The sequence below is a fragment of the Anopheles merus genome, chromosome 3R (genome assembly GCF_017562075.2).
Source record: "Anopheles merus strain MAF chromosome 3R, AmerM5.1, whole genome shotgun sequence".
NCBI classification, from domain to species: domain Eukaryota; kingdom Metazoa; phylum Arthropoda; class Insecta; order Diptera; family Culicidae; genus Anopheles; species Anopheles merus.
In genome coordinates this window covers 13,389,374-13,404,541 of record NC_054084.1, presented here as the reverse complement: position 1 = coordinate 13,404,541, position 15,168 = coordinate 13,389,374, and the positions used below count along the sequence as shown (strand labels likewise).

At 43.6% G+C, this 15,168-nt stretch overlaps 1 protein-coding gene across 2 annotated transcripts in view; it reads left to right on the top strand.

The window, feature by feature from the left end:
• LOC121595272 (polypeptide N-acetylgalactosaminyltransferase 5) overlaps window positions 1-14,559 on the top strand; it is a 44,650-nt gene extending 30,091 nt beyond the window's left edge. The window contains exons 3-10 of one of the 2 annotated variants that reach the window (XM_041919130.1): window positions 115-244; window positions 4,653-4,941; window positions 5,131-5,327; window positions 5,443-5,620; window positions 7,628-7,808; window positions 12,662-12,801; window positions 12,885-13,118; window positions 13,206-14,559. In XM_041919130.1, coding sequence (XP_041775064.1) covers window positions 115-244; window positions 4,653-4,941; window positions 5,131-5,327; window positions 5,443-5,620; window positions 7,628-7,808; window positions 12,662-12,801; window positions 12,885-13,118; window positions 13,206-13,382 — 1,526 coding nt within the window. In that variant the 3' untranslated portion in view covers window positions 13,383-14,559. Of the gene's footprint in view, window positions 1-114; window positions 245-4,652; window positions 4,942-5,130; window positions 5,328-5,442; window positions 5,621-5,934; window positions 6,116-7,627; window positions 7,809-12,661; window positions 12,802-12,884; window positions 13,119-13,205 lie in introns of both variants that reach the window. The other variant, XM_041919129.1, reaches the window with a different exon arrangement.
• Window positions 14,560-15,168: the final 609 nt, after the last annotated feature.

Here is a 15,168-nt window from a genome sequence, read left to right as displayed (position 1 = left end):
TTTTGTTTGATCGTCATTTTTCATGCAACGTTTTTGTCTTGCTTCCCCTGTAGCTTTCTAAATAACAGTTTTTCCCTTCTTTTTTTCTTCTCTCCTTCCCATCTATTTCCACAGGTAAACCAGTAAAAATTCCAGCGAACCAGCAGGAGCTGATGAAGGAAAAGTTCAAAGAAAATCAATTCAATCTCCTCGCCAGTGACATGATCTGGCTGAATCGATCGCTCACCGATGTGCGCCATCACGAGTAAGTATTGATGGAGGCTGGTGGAGAAGAGGAGGTTGGAAACGATTCGAGTAGAACTGGGGGAGAAATTAAAGGTTTCGCGTGCCATGAGCTTTAATGCTCTGTCGGTGGCGCGCCATTCGTGTTACCGGCTGGCTATTATTTCCTGCGGGTTGATGACATTTACACTTCAAGCGCGAACAATGGACCTCATTCGCTGTTCGGCGTTTTAGTGTTTTTTGTTCGAGCAATGTAGCTTTTTGTCAGTCGGTGACAGCTAACCTTTAGAAGATTTCGTGCATCATTAAATCCCGGTGCATTGATAGGGTTTGATTTTCGGTTTTTTTTCTTTTCATAAATCTTAATTTATTGGGACGGTCATAAAATCCTGTCTAGGGTTGCGGAGCCATCATGGTTTAAGTACAATCGAACAATGAAATGTGTAGAGAATGGAAACAATCTTGTCAAAGCACATCCGAATCTAATATTGGGGCCTTTCACGATACTAGCCCGCTTTTTTATATGGAGTTTGACAGGTGGCGTCTGAAATCATTTCAACGCTCCATACAAAACTACACACAAAACTAGCCTGCGATTGTCAGTCTAGATTATTTCAGCCTCAAAGCTAGAATTAGATTTGAGTACCTGCTCGAAAAATGGCAAAACAAGGTGATGTTTACAATCATCCCAAGGTGCATTAAAGAGATCAAGTGACAGAATCTAGAATAAAAGCGTATGTAGACCAGGTGGTCTCGTCCCATATAGTTTGACCACTGCTATACAATGCAAACAGCTGACAGGTTGAAATTTCAGCCCATGATCTTAAAAGGGAAAAGGGCCTATTGTAAGAATTTGACTTTCCGGTATGCTGGACTCGCGTTCAATGTTTGTTAAGGTGCGAACAATTTCTCAACAGTGTGAATTATTTAATTCACTCATGATTCATGATACTAACTGTCTACTGACTTTTGCCGGACGACGTGGAATGTTAATTTGCTTATCGTGATTTAGTTCTTGAAAGAGAGAGTACTGTCAAACTCACGAATGCTAAAAATTCACTGGGAATAATTTGCTAGTCGATGTGGCAAATTATCTTTTACATTAGTTAAAAAGAATCTTTATGATCATTTAATGGAACTCATTCACTGCAAAGATTTGACTTATTCTGACTCAGGATGCACATTACTACACTTTTATCTTGCTTATGGAAATATTTATTGCTAAACTCTCAGCAGTGGTTTGCTTGTGTTAATGTTTCATTGAAATAAGAAATGACAATATTAGCATAATCTACCCATAAAGACAAATGCAAAATCATACATTGAACTGTAGCCTTCGTTCAGTCGCGCCTCCACTGTACATGGTGTACGTCATCTTACCAATATTCGGGAAATTTCCTGTAAAAATTTAATTTTAATATTTTTAATCATATAATTATTACTGAACAAACTTTATAATGTTTTCCGGCATTTCGATTCAAAATGCTCTTAGATTGTAAAATATTGGTAAGGGAAGTTTTCTTTCATAATTTCCCTTTCACAAATTATGAAATGCTGCTGCTGTTTGAAAATATGCTTACCGATAATAGATTATCCAGCAGTTCACATTAAATTAACTGCAGCTCCTTCTAAAAGCCTGCAGTGTAATTCTACCCCTGATGCTCTAGCTCTGCTGCTGATGCGATACATTTGTCATACTAATCGGGTAGATTGATATCTTCCCCAGATATTGTCATTAATATTGGAGGAGACAGGTGCGAAATAAATAATATCAAACCCCGAATGCAAATAATGGCCGCCCCATAAGTGACAGATGAAGGAAAAATCCAACCCAGCCACTCACAGAGAAACAAGCAGACTTGCTAAAATACACACACACACACACTCACACAGTGTAAATAAATGTCCTGATATCTAATAACCGTCAATCATTTCATCTGTCTTGGTGCAGCACTGGTGGTGGATATTTTTCTCACCGAGCACCGGTATCCTTTTATCGCTCTAAAGTGTGTACGTATCCCACATGTCCCTCGGAAAATTGGTCGGTTATGCGGGACCCCGTCGGTCGCCATCTCCGTCCTAGAAGTTCATTTTTGTATTTCTACTGTGTTTTACCTACGCTTTATTGCAACGTAGGCATGTTCCCTGCATGAACGTAGCCCTACAGAAACAGAGCTCTCACCTCACTTGTGAATCGCTCTGGGGCGTTTTCCTAGTTGGCACAGGGCTCGTTCCAATTTAGCGTACGGGAAATGGAAATTGCTGGAGTCTTTTCTCATTTCGTGTTTCGTTCCTTTTTTCGGGGCGGGTTTTTTTTTCGGTTAGAAGGATGTGCACGCCATCATATAAAGCACTTGTTAGTAGTTTCGTAGCTGTAAATAGACACACGCCCTGGCCCGAAACTTGCTAACCAACCGCACGGAACTTCTTGCACACTTTCGGTGGGGCGCACTGCGTTTGAGCGTTGAGCGGATTTTGCAAACCTGGTTAAAAACCTATCCATTATTCACATCGCTTCAAATTGGAGGAAGGTGCGGTATGTCTGTGTGTGTCTGTGTGTGTGTCGGGGAGATGAGATCCTCGGCAAACGAGTGCACACGATGGATAAAATAGATACTTGGCAAAGGGCCCCCGGGACGACAGTTTGATGCGCGCGTGAAGACAACCGTGCGGAGGCTTCCTGTGTATTGCTCGCCAGGGAGAGAACCTTGTGTGTCGTCCCAGGCACTCCATGGTGAACCTTTGTGTGTGTGTGTGTTTGTATCTTCTTTGGTGAGTTGATGTGAGATATATTTTGGATCCTGAGGCTAGAATGCTTCGACACTGGAGTCTCTACACACACACACAGACACACGAGCTCCATAACATTAATACCTGCCTGTTTGCAAGGCACACGCTCTAAAACACTCCACTTCTCTAACGAGATAAAGGGGAAAAGTCGCCGTAAAGTTGACTTAACGAAGTCAATCTTTTCTGCCTGTGCTTGCGCTTGCCGTCGTACAAATCAGCAGTTTGCGCCATACCCGACGGCTCGTACGGCGTGCCGTAGCGCGTGTTCGAAGCGTTGCCTGGTGCATCTCAAACAACAGGTCCCCTAAGCGGTGGATGGTGCTTGATTTTTTGCCCACAATCTACAGCACAGCGCGGGGCTGTGCGCTTGGTGGGCTATGTTAAATATTAGTAACTCTACTGCGTGTATCATCGGTGTACGAAACAGTTTCAGCAGAGAAAAATGTATCTATTTCACCATCCCCTGGGAGCAATCCTACAAGGAAATTCCTATCGCAGTAGTGAAGCGATCCCAGTTTTATGTTTTGTCCCTCCACTGAAGATACTTCGTGGAATTTGGCAATTGGGGCGTACCCGTGCTTTCCGACATGCGAAAGAATGCGAAATGCGCGTTTCCAGCCGCTCCGGATGTGTCCGATCGTGACGGCGGCTCGACAAGGGGTCACGCCGTACGCGCGTCACCTTCGCTTCTCGGACCTGTGATGCTTTCCAACTGCCACGACTGGCCGTTGTCTGCTATCGCACGGAAAACCTGACCGGCTGAAGAATGTTTCACAACCTTTTGTCGATTTGTTTGCAAAGTGTTAACCCTACCGGGTGTAGTTTTCCGGCGGTGTTGTCCGTTCCAGGATACGCTGGCAGGGGGGAATGGTGGTGCACATTTCGGCAGGTATCGGATGCCTCGGGTATGCGTTTGTTTCAACCATCTATTCCGGGACTGTCCGGCCTTCCAAGCCAAAAAAAACGAAGGGGTTTGCCTCTAGGGAAAAACCAGGATAGCCACTTTTGTGAAGGTGGCGATAGTGGTGATGCGGGAGTACGGGTGAGGTTTTGGGTTTATTTATCGGTTTTAGTTACCAAACAGACGACGACGCCAGAGACACACGTTGATTGTGGATTAGATTTCCACCACTGCTTGAGACTGGTTTGAGGATGGATAGCTTCGTGCTGGTTTTGTGGTTGGCTGGCTTTTAATAAGTGTTTGTTTGGATCAACGTGTAGTTTCGTGATTGTGGTTCAAAACGGTGCAAAAAGTGCTCGGGAAGGCAAGGAGTTTTTGTTAGCTTTTGGAGTTTTTAAACCGTAAAAATTGCATCAATACCCTTTTATTTGTTGGAAATAGTTTGAAAATGCATCCGTGGATGATTAGTTTAGTCCATCTAAACAACGAAATGAATTCAGATAATAAGCTATTAATGATCTAAATGTTCGTTCACATTTCATACCCAATAAAACTATCCCCAAATGATACAAATCGATGCCTACAAGCATACTTCGCGCGAACCTCGTTGTCGTCTCTATTGTAAATGAATAATTTATCGGAAAAATGCATCGTACTGCTACCAACCCATCGCACGAATCCCTCCACCAGGCCGAACTAAGCACATTTGCTTTCCTTTTTGTCTTCCCCGTTTCGCTAGCTGCAAAAAGAAACACTACCCGGCGAAGCTGCCAACGACCTCCATTGTGATCGTGTTCCACAACGAAGCCTGGAGCACGCTGCTCCGCACGATATGGAGTGTGATAAATCGGTCGCCCCGGCCACTGCTGAAGGAAATCATCCTCGTCGATGATGCGAGCGAGCGGGAACATTTGGGCCGCCAGCTGGAAGAGTACGTCCGGACGCTGCCGGTACCGACGTTCGTCCTCCGGACCGGCAAACGGTCCGGTCTGATCCGTGCCAGACTGCTCGGTGCCAAACACGTTAAGGTAAGGAGAAGCCAGGAGCAAGTGGGCTAGAAACTGTGCCAACGGCATACATTTTCAACAAACTCTCCCGGTCACCCTTTCGTTGGGGTAATGGGGTTTGTAAGTGTGTGTGTGTGTGTGTTGTTGCCATGTAGTTACAGTCACCAAAGAATGAGGTTTAACATGCGGAATCAAATTCATTCCCAACAGGGGCAAGTGATCACATTCCTGGACGCGCACTGCGAATGTACCGAGGGCTGGCTGGAGCCACTGTTGGCGCGCATCGTGCTGGACCGCAAGACGGTCGTCTGTCCCATCATCGACGTGATATCGGACGAAACGTTCGAGTACGTGACGGCGTCCGACCAGACGTGGGGAGGCTTTAACTGGAAGCTAAACTTCCGCTGGTGAGTAGCAGTCGCAGTGGTGACACCCGACGAGCCCCGGTAGCCGAGAGCGCGCGCGCCCTGGCTGGCTGGCTGTTGACAAATTCCATTAATGCATGATCCATCCTCCGCACAGGTACCGTGTGCCGGCGCGGGAAATGCAGCGACGCAATCACGACCGCACGGCACCGCTGCGGACGCCCACGATGGCCGGTGGACTGTTTTCGATCGATCGGGACTACTTCTACGAAATCGGCTCGTACGACGAGGGCATGGACATTTGGGGTGGCGAAAATCTGGAAATGTCATTCCGGGTAAGTGTGGCCCGTTCTGTGTTCTGTAAGCCGTGGGTAAGGGGACACAACATAGTGTGCTGTGCCTCCCACGGTTGTTTTGATTTTAGGTGTTACGCGTGAAAAAAAAAACAGGCGTATTGCGAGAATATTCATCCCGAACGTCACAAAGAGAGAAGCGTTGGCGGCACCAGCAGCAGCAGCACCAGCAGCAGCCAGAAATAATGCTCCATAGCACTAAAACTGACCTGCGAAACCTGGGGACACAAGTCGTACCGAGCATTAATTGAATTGATTTACTCCTTCCCCCTCCCCCCTCACTCCTACCCCATCAGATATGGCAATGTGGTGGCATCCTCGAGATCTCGCCCTGCTCGCACGTCGGCCACGTGTTCCGAGATAAGTCACCGTACACGTTCCCGGGCGGTGTGGCGAATATCGTGCTGAAAAATGCGGCCCGCGTCGCCGAGGTGTGGCTGGACGAGTGGAAAGAGTTTTACTATCAAATGAGTCCAGGTTTGAACACGTTTCGTTTGTGCTAATCTTTTCTATTTAAATCCTCCCCCAAAAAAACTTCTCAAGCTAAAAAACGTCTGTCGATCCTTCATCATTTCTTTTTTCATCACACTTTTTGAAAGGGTTTCATATGAGTCATGAAAAATCTCCTCTCTAACCGCTCCACCCCAATAGATGCTGTTAAAGACCAATCCTTTCTCTGGCTTCTTTGCATACTTATATATATACAACAATGTTTGAAACATTTTTGTCGACTTTATGTCGACCTTATATCTACTTGCGAGGCACTTAAAGCTTTAGCCTCGTTTGCAAAAGACTAATCCAATTGAATCGGATTAGAAGCAGCACGAATTGAAACGATGGTCTGATCTGCTTAGAAACTTAATAAAACTTTAGATATTTAATGCTAGGAGAAATAGCACTGATCTACGACGTATAACACTTTTAAGTGTGAGTGTGTGTGTGCTGCTTAAAGTTAAACCAATAATTTTTCACGCCTACACGTAGCTCAAAGCTTGTCTGGCATGTGTTGATTAACCACAAAAACAAAACTAAGTAGATGTTTTAACAAACGGTAAAACCTAACTTGCGCTGTGTGTCCTTTATTATAGCTTTACAGGAAATGGTAGTACACGACTGGCTCTTGCTGCTGATAATTCTGGTTCCTCTGCTCGGCCCGTGAAACGCTAGTTACCTATTTAAACAAATAATATATTCTATCATTTTAGGCCTCCAACCGTAGACTAACCTATTAACCAATTTGATGTATTTCTCTTCTTTTTCTTCTTCTCTACTCCCTCCGTAAAAAAATTGATACCGTATGTGTGTGCGTGTTTTTGTTGTTGTATTGCTTCACCTTTTAACCTTCTCCATTCGCGCGCGCGTGTGTGTGCTCACTGCCGCCAACTACACGGTGCATAATTATTGAAAACCGCAAAATCCGCTCTCCCTTACTGCCCCCTAACTGGTAAATAACATTAAAAACGGAAAATATATTTAAAAACATTTTGCCCCAACAAAAACGTACTAACAAAACGATCACGCTGAAAAAACAACGGTGGCATTTATGATGATACCTGTGTGCGCGCGCTTTGGGCAATTTGCATCAAACTCGACTCGACCGCGACACACCGGTGGATCCAACGGAACCAATCAATTGCATGCGGATGGGAAATATTCTGCACACCACAAATTTATAATCTAACAACAACAAATCGTCCACCGGGTCCGGGTCCGTCCCCGGTTTATGCTGTATCCCGCCTGGCTTTGATGCGTGGGGGGGCGTTTTCCATCATCATTTCCATGCTGCTTCCCGTGGATCCCGTGGATGGTGGATGCCACAAAACACAACAACGAACGAACGAACGTATCCCGCCGTCGTGTCTGGTGGGCTCATCATCGGAATACATTATTCGCAACATGCACACACGCACACACACGCGTGCTTGCGGTGTGGTGCCTGTTTACTTTCCCTCCCCCCTCCCCGCGTTGCCGTTTGCGTGCGTGCATTAGGTCTGGATGTGCGGTGGTACGCTCGAGATTGCGCCCTGTTCCCGCGTGGGCCACGTTTTCCGGAAGTCGACGCCGTACTCGTTCCCGGGCGGCACCTCGCAGATAGTTAACAAAAACAATGCACGGCTCGCCGAAGTGTGGCTCGATGGTTGGAGTGAATTTTACTACAACATTAACCCAGGTTCTATTTTTCGCCTTTTCCGATACGAATTTTGATCCCCTATGTTTTTGTTTTATTTCTCTCTCTCTCTCTTTCTCTGTTGCACTGTGCTCGTTTGTGAGCTTTTCGTTCACCATTTATTTTTGCTATTTTTTTACTCCACATACACGTCGGTGCGCACCGTTTTGCACACATGTTTGTCACAGTATAAAAACGATGAGTGATGTTGAATGCTTCGCACCATGGGTTTTGTTTTGCACGATTGTAGCAACAGTTATGTGTGTGTATGTTTTGTTTCGACTTGGGTTGTACTATGTCTGTTTGCATGTCTTTTTCTGTGTTGGTTTATTGAATTTATGATGCCTTTGTATGTTTGTTGTGTATGTCTGTTAATTTGTTTAAGTGTAGATGTGTTTAGTACTCTTTAACCAAATATTCTAATCATTACTAGCAATAAGTGTACTCATTATATAAAACTTATTATACGTCTTAAAAGATATGGATTATGTTCACTAATATCAGATTTTACCCAATGTTTGTAATTGCTTTTTTTAATTAATATTATAAATTGGACGATTCACTGTTCCATGAGGAAATAATGTAAAACATCACTGTAATGTGTGTAAAATGTTTATTGAAGAAGGGGGGTAATTTATTGAAGGGCTTTTTCCATTACAAGCCGAATAATCATAAATCCTGTCTGTTGATATCTTCAGTTCTTTTACATTTGACGTCAGGTTGGTTTTATTCACATTTGCCAACGAAACTATAGGACTGTTTTGTATGCTATATAAGCGTTTTACTATGCTTCGTATATTTTATACAAAGTTTCTGAAAAAATGCTCCAAATTTCGTTCACCCGGGCTCCACAAACCTTGGCTTTCGTACGGTAAACTTGCTGCGAGATAAAATGTTTCGCTCGGCATTTGACACGCTTAGTCCAGCGAACCTAACGAACCCGGAGCGTAGCCCCCGTGTAAAGCATTCGGAGGTGGAATGTTTAACCTCTGCCGCGCTTTCCGTAACCCGTCCAATGGACATAAAGCGTCCAAAGTTCACGGTCCGTATGTGCCAGAGCAAGTAGCACTTTGCCGCTGTGTGCTCTGTTTCGTTTGGCTGGCAAACCCCACCGCCAGTACAATTCCTCCGGTGCATCGGGCTGGCACTAATTGACTTTCGCACTCGAGGAAGCAGCCGTGTAGCACGGTTTGGGTATGTAAAAAGCGAGAATGCGCAAATACAATGGCGACAGCCGTGAATGAGTGCTAGTGTGTGTGTGTGTGTGTGTGTGTGTGTGTGTGTGTGTGTGTGTGTGTGTGTGTGTGTGTGTGTGTGTGTGTGTGTGTGTGTGTGTGTGTGTGCGTGTTTGTAGAGATTGTTAGAAAGGAAAGCTAAAGAGTGTTTCCTTGTGTATATATTTAAAGAACCAATAGCAAACTGTACAAACGGCTTTTGTTCTGTGTGTATGTGCATTTTTTGTTTTTTACCTATGAAAAAAAGGGAAATAAGGCCTCTCATGCTAGCTTTTTTTTCCTATGGGTTGATCGACGAACACCGTCGCTGCATTTCAGCTCGATAAAGTGGTGAAAATGGTAAAATAAAAAAATATATAAAAAGAACTTTACAAAATCACGACACACGACAAGTCCCAACGGGCAGAAATTGGAGACTGCCAATAGCTTAGAGCGAAAAAATGGCAACTAAAACAAAAAAAACGCACACTCACACACACAAACACACGCACATACATCATTCGTTTCTTTTTTCACCTAGCGTGCTGCCATTTTCCCTGGAGTCTGTGGTGACGTTTGTTAGCGCAAAAGGGAGAGAAAAAAAATATGACAACAAAAAAGCGAAACACTTTATCCCAGCGATGGAAATCTCGTTAAAAAATGTGTCGCCATTCGATGACAAAATGTCACCAAACGGAAACAGTAAAAGGGCATGTGCCACGCCGCATATCGCAAAATCGGAACCAGCACGTCGAGCTGCTGTGTTTGAGTTCCTGCATCCACATCCGCGATCAAATGTCTTTTGTGAATACATTCGTACGAGTAAGGGAACCAACAAAAAAAAATGAGGGCTTCAGCTTTCAATCGCAAAGGCCGGTCAGCGGCGGGAAACTTCAACACCGCTGCTCTCTGGCATAAAGAAGGTGATATGGAAACAGTCGGGTAGGGTTGCCGATTTTTGTCACTTCACAAAAAAAAGAAACAGGGAAATCGTTCACGTCAACAGATGTCAACGCGGATAGACAGACAGAAATATTATCGTTAACTGATGAATTTTACCATACGCTCCTTGCCTGACTGGGGCAGATTAATGTGTCAATCAGATTGTCTGGCGCGCGCGTCAAATCATTAAGTAGCATCGAAGAGAGTGCATGTGACATCAAAAGGAAGATATTGTGCCCTGTATCGATTTGGTTTTGGTGCATTCAAATTTAAAAATTAATAAAATCCTTACATTAGACATCAGCTGAATGGAGGTGCCTGGTGGCTTGTAAATGGAGCAGCCTGGTTTTTCACGATCCTTTGGGATGGAGCCGCCTGGTGTTGCATGATTTTGTGGAAAACTATTTACAAAGCGGAGAAAGCAATTTACGGCTCAGTGGCACAGTTTTCTTTTGTGTTGCGATAGCAAATGTATGTGTGCTGTATAATTAATGTGTTGTCCCCTTTAACCTCGCAGCAATAAATCTTGCATGGAAAGATACAAATGAAAATGGCATTAAAAGTGTGTTTGTGTGTGTGTCTGTGTGTGTCTGAAAGACTGATAAAGCAACATTTCTAGCCTTTTGTTCATGTTTGCCTCATCGCTCTTCAGCACTGTATCTAATGGGCGTAAATTAATTCTCCTTAATCTGTTTTCTACACACAAATACACTCACCGATTGGGTCGAGCTTTTTACCTGAAGACGAAGACCAAAGCCTACGACCAAAGCCAGAGACAACGGGTGTGTAAAATCCCGTACCGCTCTCGTTCCTCATCACCATCACCATCTGACATCGTTAAGAGGCACCACTTCGAGCATTAACCCTCCTCATCGTACTGTGGGGCCTTTTATCGGGTTATACGGTGGGTTCGATTTTTGTCTAGGCCCGGTTCATTCTTCTTCTCCGTGTCCGGGGTACGTTTCTTGGAAGCTCTTTTTTCCGGTCCCGCCCGATCGGTGGTTTCGAAAATCGGTTCGAGATCTGTTCACCATCACCACCAACCAACTCTCGTGGCTACGGGCTACGGGGTTCTCAAGAGTAATTGGATTTTCAAGCCAAATTGTATTTGATTGAGAGGTATCTTCTTCGGTGCCAGGACGCCAGCATACCCCGCTCCGCTGCAGGTGTTGGGCTGCAAAATTTGAATAATTTATTTACTTTCCATTTTGCCCGCCGTTTCGTTTGCGCTGTTGTGCGAATGTGCGAACGCCGTTGCCGCCGTTTATCGAAGCCACAAAAGGACTGCATTAGCGTTTTGTTTGTTTGTTTTGTTGCAGTTTATGTGTGTGTGCGCGCAACTGTGGAGACGAAAGGGGCGATGGGTTTTTTTGTAGTCTCAAGTTTTTATGTGTTTTCAAAATAACAACATGATCATTACCCCTTTTAACGATGATTTGGGTACTGGTGAGATTTTAAAATGCGTTATCGATAATCTTACAAGTTTTATATAATGATCCCTTGGAAAAAGCAACACGTGTTGTGTCACGGAAGATGTATCATTTATTTAAACGAGTTTTTGTTTAATCTATTTTTATTTTTCTCGTTGAAGCGATAGCGATAGTTTGTAAAAAAATGTAAACAAGATAACCATTAAGCTTCTCATCGTGCATCGTTATGTTTATTCTGTTTCGCAAAAAAACTTTGCTATGATGTGCTTTTTTGTGTTGTTTTTATTGCAATTTATGTGCATATTTGTTGTATATATGTTTATATTCCCTCTCCCTTAATCCCTCATGTCTCTTCCTTATAATGCTTTTTAAAACCAACTGCATATTTTTTTAATTTTCATCTCATTCTTTTTTTGGCTTCATTTCCCTGTTACCAATAACAATACTGTACCAATACCATCATTACTGTAAAATGTAGCACCCATCCATGAATAGTTTTCTGTACCATATTGTGCTCTTTTTTCCCGAAGCTTGAGGTTTTCATAGCCAATATGTTTGTTGGTCAGCGGTAAACTGTTGTTACTTACTTTTATTTTATCTTTGTAATTCCTTCATTTGTTAGTTCTTCTTTGCTTCTAAAGAATATGATATAAATAAAAAAGGTCCAGTTATACAAAGACAAGAATATAATTTGTTCCATAATTTTAAATGATTTCAAATATGATGCTTACAGCAAACACCATCAACAATTTTGTACCGTATACAGATCATGTTGATATAATTTTCCATAAAATGAAATAAAGCTCGAAGACATATCAACTAGATTTTGTCTTAAACGTTTTAATTAAGAACTGATTATTGGCTTCATACATGTATATATTGCACTTTTTATTGCACTAGTGTATAATTAATTATTATATCGTTCTAAAATCAAAACACTTTTTGAATCATAGCACATATAAAAATAATAGCAGCACTTTTGTCTATTGGATGTTTTCAACTGTAATATGAGTATGGGTATACTTTTTTTAGGTTTTAAATTAAGTATGAGTTCAAAAAGAACTTTAAGTATAAAAAAATGGTTTCGAATTACAAAGATAAAGAGAGAATTAATAATAATAGTTTACCATGATAAAGCAACATATTTGCAATTAAAATACTCTTTATGGCAAAATATGACGTTAAAACATGATCGTGTACTAACATTAACTGTTTTTTCTCCCTCGCCCGTTTTGCTGCTCCGCCATGTGTGGTTTCCACCTATCACCAGGTGCCCGGAAAGCATCCGCAGGTGATGTCAGTGAGCGACGGGCGCTTCGAGAGCGTCTGAAGTGCAAGAGCTTCCGATGGTATCTGGAAAACATCTACCCCGAAAGTCAAATGCCACTGGATTACTACTTCCTTGGCGAGGTAAGTGCTGTCCTTGACTCGGTTTTGGATGTGTCCGGAAACTGAAACACCTAATTTTCATTTTCCTCTACATTCCTCCGCAGATTCGCAACGTGAAAACGCACAACTGTCTCGACACGATGGGCCGCAAGTCGAATGAAAAGATTGGCAGCAGCTACTGTCACGGGCTGGGCGGCAACCAGGTGTTTGCGTACACGAAGCGTCACCAGATCATGTCGGACGACAACTGTCTCGATGCGTCGAACGCGCTCGGACCGGTCAATCTGGTCCGGTGCCACGGGATGGGCGGCAATCAGGAGTGGATCTACGACGATGAGGTAGAACCCCGGGGCGCAACACTTTCATCCAGCCTCTTGCCCAGTGTTTAAAACCAAGCTCACATCTCCCGTTTCTTGCACTTGTAGGAAAAAACGATCAAGCACGTTAACAGTGGCAACTGTTTGACGCGCGCATCGGAGGACGACCCATCGACACCGCTGTTGCGGCCGTGCAACTACTCCGAAGGCCAGCAGTGGCTGATGCAGTCCAAGTTCAAGTGGCAGGCACACCACAGCGACAACCGTATCGGTGAGGACAGATAAGACGCACTGTACCGTGTTCGATCCGGTGTCGTACTGCGCCCGTCCCGCCAGCGGCAAACCGGCACCATCGAACGGTACGGAAGCAACATCGGTAGCAGTGGCAGTAGCGATAGCAGCAGTAGTAGCAGCAGCAGCAGCAGCAGCCGAAGCCGTAACAGCAGCAGTAACCACAACTATCAAGCAACTATCAAGCGTGCACACACGGGTGGTGTCGGTATGATGCCAACAAACCGTTGAATGCATCGATCAAACCACTGTGCAGCAGTGTAGGTGATGTAAAATTTGTACGGGAAATAATACGACGAACTCCCGAACTCGTCCTGCCATTTGTATTCCCCTGGTGTTCCTGGTGCCGTGACACGGGTAACTAGTGTGAAGCGTGGAGAGAGGGAATGTATCATTATGACAGGACACTAGACTCCCTCTCCTCGCTTTTATCCCTGCCAATAGTCTGTCTGTCAGCGGGCGCTATCAAAAGGCCCAACGAAAGTGCGGGCAGCCGTTACAGCACGTCCGTCTCCTGTGAGAATTCCATTTTTGTAGTATAATTTTTATTCGCACCTGCACCGGTTGCTTTCAGTCTGACGGTGTACGTTAAGCACATAGATTTTAATGGTCCAATTGTTATTGTTTGTCGCACACTTGTAATTGTTTGTTTAACGTTGTTTCTTGTATTGGATCTTTCAGTTCGGAGCAGCATTAAGCTTAGATTTCTTTGAAGCTGCTGTAACTAGATTACTGTCGTTTTGAGATTTTGTTTTCTTATATAAGTACCAACAAACTCCAACCAGGAAGTCGAAGAAAATTAATACACACACACACAAACAAAAAATACATATCAGTTTGTAGTGAAGCACGCACCAGCCCACTCTAAATCCTTTTTTTTTGCAACGCTTAGGCTAATTGTTTTATCAGTTACCTTTTTTATGTTTTATTCCATGTGTTATTAAGGAATGGTGCGATAGACCCTCCCGGGAAGAAGAGAAAACAAAAACTTTAACAAACAAAAAACCGCAATGTTGGACCATTTGCATTTATAGAAAGCATGCGCATAGTGAGAGTGAATGTGTCGGATGATGGGGGAAGAAGAAAAGTGGCAACAGGCACGGAATTGATGATCGCCGCTTTTCCACAGCATTAAGCGTCTTATTAAGCGGACGAATAATCGCTTCATAATGGTCGACCACGTGCAACGCAAGTGCATGATGCTGAGGCACGAGGCACACCACGTCCGTCTTGTACATACAATATATCAACCAGAAAGGGAAGCAAATAGGGTAGACACACACGTACACACCACATAGTAAATGGGTGCAGATGCAGGATAAAGGATAAACAAAAACGATCACCACCTATCAGTGGGAAATGATATCATTTATTTCTAGTAGATGGCGCGATCCCTTTAAAATAATCAGTAACACGAGAGTGTGCAAGAATGTGAAATGTTTCTTGTGGTATTGAAGGCAAAAAAAAACTCAAGCAAGCAACTGTGAGGGAGTAGTAATCGAAATGATAAGATGAGTAAAATGGAGAAACGTGATCAAGCACCGCATAGGAGAGAGAAATAGTGAATAAGTAAACCTGCAAATGTGAATGTAAAACACACACACAAACACAACTAAAAACAAGAGCGCGGACGAAGAAGAAGGAGCTGAAGGCGAAAAAACGGCTAAGAAATGTCATGAATGGCAAATGATATATACATATAGATATAATAATTTGTATAAAACAGAGATATTAGAAGAAACTTCTCAAGAGAATTTTTTGTGGCGAAAGCGGAGAGAAA